The sequence below is a fragment of the Poecilia latipinna genome, unplaced genomic scaffold (assembly GCF_001443285.1).
Source record: "Poecilia latipinna isolate Pla-1442-1.1 unplaced genomic scaffold, P_latipinna-1.0 Scaffold814, whole genome shotgun sequence".
In the NCBI taxonomy this organism is placed as follows: Eukaryota; Metazoa; Chordata; class Actinopteri; order Cyprinodontiformes; family Poeciliidae; genus Poecilia; species Poecilia latipinna.
Window position 1 is genome coordinate 221,843 of NW_015113430.1, and position 4,576 is coordinate 226,418.

General features: G+C 37.6%; 1 protein-coding gene across 1 annotated transcript; it reads right to left on the reverse strand.

Annotated features, from left to right (window-relative positions):
- Positions 1-539: 539 nt before the first annotated feature.
- LOC106956385 (transcription factor HES-1-like) lies at positions 540-4,294 on the reverse strand. Its single transcript, XM_015047196.1, has 4 exons — positions 2,927-4,294; positions 2,737-2,832; positions 2,565-2,652; positions 540-1,206 (listed from the first exon to the last, which is right to left on the reverse strand). Exons 1-4 carry the CDS (start codon positions 3,032-3,034, stop codon positions 776-778), a joined length of 723 nt encoding a protein of 240 aa, XP_014902682.1. The 5' UTR covers positions 3,035-4,294; the 3' UTR covers positions 540-775.
- Positions 4,295-4,576: the final 282 nt, after the last annotated feature.

Sequence of the window (4,576 nt, forward strand, 5' to 3'; positions counted from 1 at the left end):
AGAGGAAAGAGTAAAAGAAGAAAAAGCTAATAATGTTGATCAATAGTAAATAAACTAGATACTTCTATTCAGGGTTGGCACACAAGTGGCCTCCAAGCCACACTGTAGACATCTCTTAACCATCACTCTTGTGATTTTGAGTTCAGCTGGATTTAGCTGGTCTGATAGATTCTGCAGGTTGTGATCCCTCAGAAACCAGTCTATTGGTGGGAACACCTTGTCTTTCCAGGATCTGTGCAGACAGAGTTGTGTAGAATCCCCAGCCTAATATTCAGGACAGATGTAGATGCCCAGCCTTAATGATAGACAACACTTAGACTGACCCTGCTGAGCCAGCGTCTTATAAACATAAACTCAGATTTTGAACACTTTTGAGTCAGGTCTCGTCTATTTGAACACGACAGGAACCGTTTTAGGACATTTACCTCTTTAAATAAATATTTAATCCAGCCACAAAACTGAGAAAATCAAATGTGGGTAGAGAATAAATGAAAGTGATATGGTCAGATGGCTATTCTTTTTAAATAATACATCTTTTACACATTATAAACATGTTTTGTTTATTTATGAACAGGCAGTGCTTTTAAGAACAATCAGCATTTTATATGTCGACTAAGGCAAAGAGACAGAGAAATATCTCTTTCCATGCATGTATGCCAATATAAATGTAGATAAAAGAATCTGTTAAGAAATATTCCCTAAAGTATTTACAAAATGTACAACAAAAAATATGATTTATTGTCTTATTGTCATTTTTTTCCCGCCTCCATGGTTCCTACCACGGTCTCCACATAGAGTCTGAGGTGACAGCAGGTGCGACAGGTGACACATGGTGGCTGTTCTGTACACTCAGAGGTGTGAGAGCTGCGCCGGGAATAAGAAACGCAAAGTGTCCGTCTGGAGATGCCACCACCTGGAAGCCTCCATACAGTTTCATGGCTTCAGTGGATAGTGAGCCACCCTTGAGGGGGTCCCGCAGGCCCAGAGGCGCGCTGATCTGCGTACCGCTGGTCTGTCCCAGGTCGCCCAGGTGAGGTCCATACATGTTAATCTGGGTCACACAGGCCGCGAGGTGGCCGAGGAGGCGAGTCCTCACCTCGGCCGTGACCCCTTCACACGTGGACAGGAAACGGGTAACCTCTCCAACACACTCGCTGAACCCAGCTCGGTACTTCCCCAGGATGGATGGGTCTGTGTTTAAAGCCGCTAGAGAAGAAATAAAAATGTTAAGAAATGGAAAGAAGGGCAAACAACCTAACATACATCAAAAACACTCACAACTAGGTAGAAAGGATTAAAAACGGAGAGTCCTGCTTGGTTTTAAGCTGAGAGTTATAGGTAGGCTAAGCACACTTAAAAAATACTGTGGAGGTTTTTAAATATTAGAGATTGATTTAGCTTTATTTTTATCAAGCTACTTGTAAATGTAATGTTTAACGATGCAGGTTTGGTCAGCAGTTATTCATTGTGTGAAGTGTCCAACATTAAGCCTTATATGCTTTTATGCGTCATGTTGTGAATGAATATAACAACTTTGTAAAAGTTTAGTACAGTCATAAAACTTGTGGTTAAGAAAGCTCAAGTTTTGGAGCAGAGTTTTTGTGTCCAGCTTTTAGATAATTTGGAGATGGTATTCATAATGATGAAGTCAAACTTAGGTTTATAACACTGAAAAAATGTCCATGCATGCACTAATGACTACAGCTGTAAAACTTTCATTTTAATTTCAATTTCAAAAATCAAGTGTATTTATCTTTATGAGCCTAAACGTTTAAATGCATGATATGATTCTGGCTACAGAAATCTTAAACATGCCGTTATCTAGTTGCTTGTCCAGACCTTTTGAACTTCCGTTAGATTAAAAAAATATAAACTGTCACATATGCAAATATCTACAATTGAAGTTGTTTTAAAAATAATATTAGTCCCACCCTTATTTACTGGAATAATTAAACTAATCATTTACAGTCATACTCAATAAATTAGAATATTGTTAAAAAGTTAATTTCATCTCGATTCACTAGGTGAAATGTGTTGTATTAATTAATTACATTCATTATGCTTTACAACGTTTATTTTTGCTAATAATTATTTTCTTCTTACAGTACACTGAACCAACATTTTTAAAAGAGAAAAGAGGTCTTTATGAAAAGTATGTTTAATACCTGTTTGAAGGTTATTTTCAAAAGATATGTTTAATCTGACAAGACTCATTGGAAGGCATATTCTAATTCATTGAATATAACTAAGTAAAATGTCTGAATTAATTAGATGTAAAATTAAGTCAGATCAATTGCCTAATTAATTTATTTTGTAGCTGTTAAACTTGCACAGTTTCTAGAACAAATGATGGATAAAATATATAACTCTCAAATAAAAAAAGGTATGTAAATTGTTACAGTAGTTTAATTGGTAACATTTTAACCGTTCTTGTTTTCCTGTTAGTGTGCTTTTCTTAACTCTGTAATTAGTCTCTTCTAGGCAAAATTTTCACAGTCAAAAAGTAGGTACCAGAGATGAATTATTAATACCAACCTAAAACCGGGGTGACTGAGCTTACACACCTGTCATCTGAAGCCGCTGCAGGTTCCTCAGGTGCTTTACCGTCATCTCCAGGATGTCGGCCTTCTCCAGCTTGGAGTGCCTGGAGCTCTTCATACAAAAACAGAGCAGCTGTGCTTAAAACTCTCATTACATTTGGAGAAGTCATTGACAGTGGCTCGCTCAGACTCTTACGTCTTTCTTGAGCGCGTCCAGGATGAGGGTCTTCAGCTGACCCAGGCTCTCATTGATGCGCGCGCGTCGCCGCTTCTCCATAATTGGCTTGGAGGACTTCCACGAGTAGGTAAAAATGCAGTTAGTGTTGTTGTTAGGGTATAAAAGTTATTACATGTGTAACTAAAATGATTGCGCTCAGAAAATCTACCTTTCTGTTCTCTGCCAGAGTGCGGGGTTTCCCTGGGGTACAGTCGCCTCTTGCCGGGACAGCCGCAACGCCAGACGGAGATGCTCTTTCGAAAGTACCGGCTGGCATCTTCAGGTTCGCACAAGAGCGAAAAACAACCGAAAAGTAAACGGCCGACAGTCCCGCCGTTTCCTGGCAGCTCTCAGGGTAGCTAGCTGACTATAACAAATGACAGCAGTACGAACTGTCTCCGAGTCAAACTGCAGCACTCCAGACACAAGTGCTTCTGCTCGGTATTTATACAATCACAGCCTGCACGCGAGCGGCTCGTGTGACACGTCGGGGTTCCCTCTGCTTGTCCAATAAGCGCGCGGGAAACGGTGCCGAGCAGGCGAGGGCTCGTGCGGCAAGGCGCTCTTATTGGCTACCTGTCCGGTTAGTGATAAATATACAAAAACTTGCAAAGTCACAGTTGAAAGCATTAAAAAACCCCAATTACAAATGAGCCAATCAGCTTTGTGAAAAGCGAAAGAGAAAAAAAAAAATCCTGAAGTAAATATGCTACTTTTCATCTGTTTCAGATCGTGGTTACATCATCATAAATAAGTCACACATTTTTCCCACATTCTCCAAATAGCACAATGGTCTTAGGGAGAGAAAAATCTATTATGGCAACATAAACCCACAAACGTCAATTATAATCTTTCATAATTTTATGTCAACAACTATCTCATCATAGTTGTACATAATTCTGAAGTCGATTAAGACAACTACGGTTTTGCAAATTAAAAAAAAAAAAAAAAACCCCACCAAAAACAAATCTGAAAAGTGTGTTGTAACTTGGTATTTAGCTTTGAGTGAAGCGTTTATGGTGAAAAAAATTTCTTGGTGGCAGTAACGTGCCTCTGCATTTCCAATAAAAGGATTCTATTGAACAGTAGAAAAATTACTACAATTGTACAAATTTATGACATTCTTCATACAGCGAAAAACATGAAGGGTTAAATTAGCTAAAGGTATGTCCAGTAACTTGCAAAATGTACAGTATTTAATCATTAAATCTTGGCGTTAATAATTGGTAACTAACAGATGATAGCAGCTGACGAAAAATAAACAGAAAAATTAGCAGAGCAATATGGTTGCTAAAACTTATAAAGCACTAGGAGCAACAGAAGCTGTAGCTTACTGGCTATCTGGAACAATCCTACTGTCATTGAAGGTGGAGAATTCTGTCTAAGCTTCCCTCCTCGACTGCCATCATGTTTCAGACATGAAAGCAAGTGGACAGAAATACTTTTAGACAGTTGGGAAAGCAAAACAGATTTCATGTGGGATGCTTCTGTTATGCATTCTAATACTACAGAGGAGATGTTTCATATATAGTTGAAAATTTAAAAAAGTAGATTGATTTCTTGTTTTTTTTAAACCTGTTTTCTGTAAAAAAAAAAAAAATAAATATATATATATATATATATATATATATATATATATATATATATATATATATATATATATATATATATATATATAAATCAGTATGTATATACTGAATGTTGTTTTGAGGATCCATAAAATGCCCTTATTTATTAGCATTTTCATTGCAGGATTCCTTATGATCTGGAAAATATGACCTGAAACCACATTTTACCCGCAGTGTTCAGAGAATGTTTT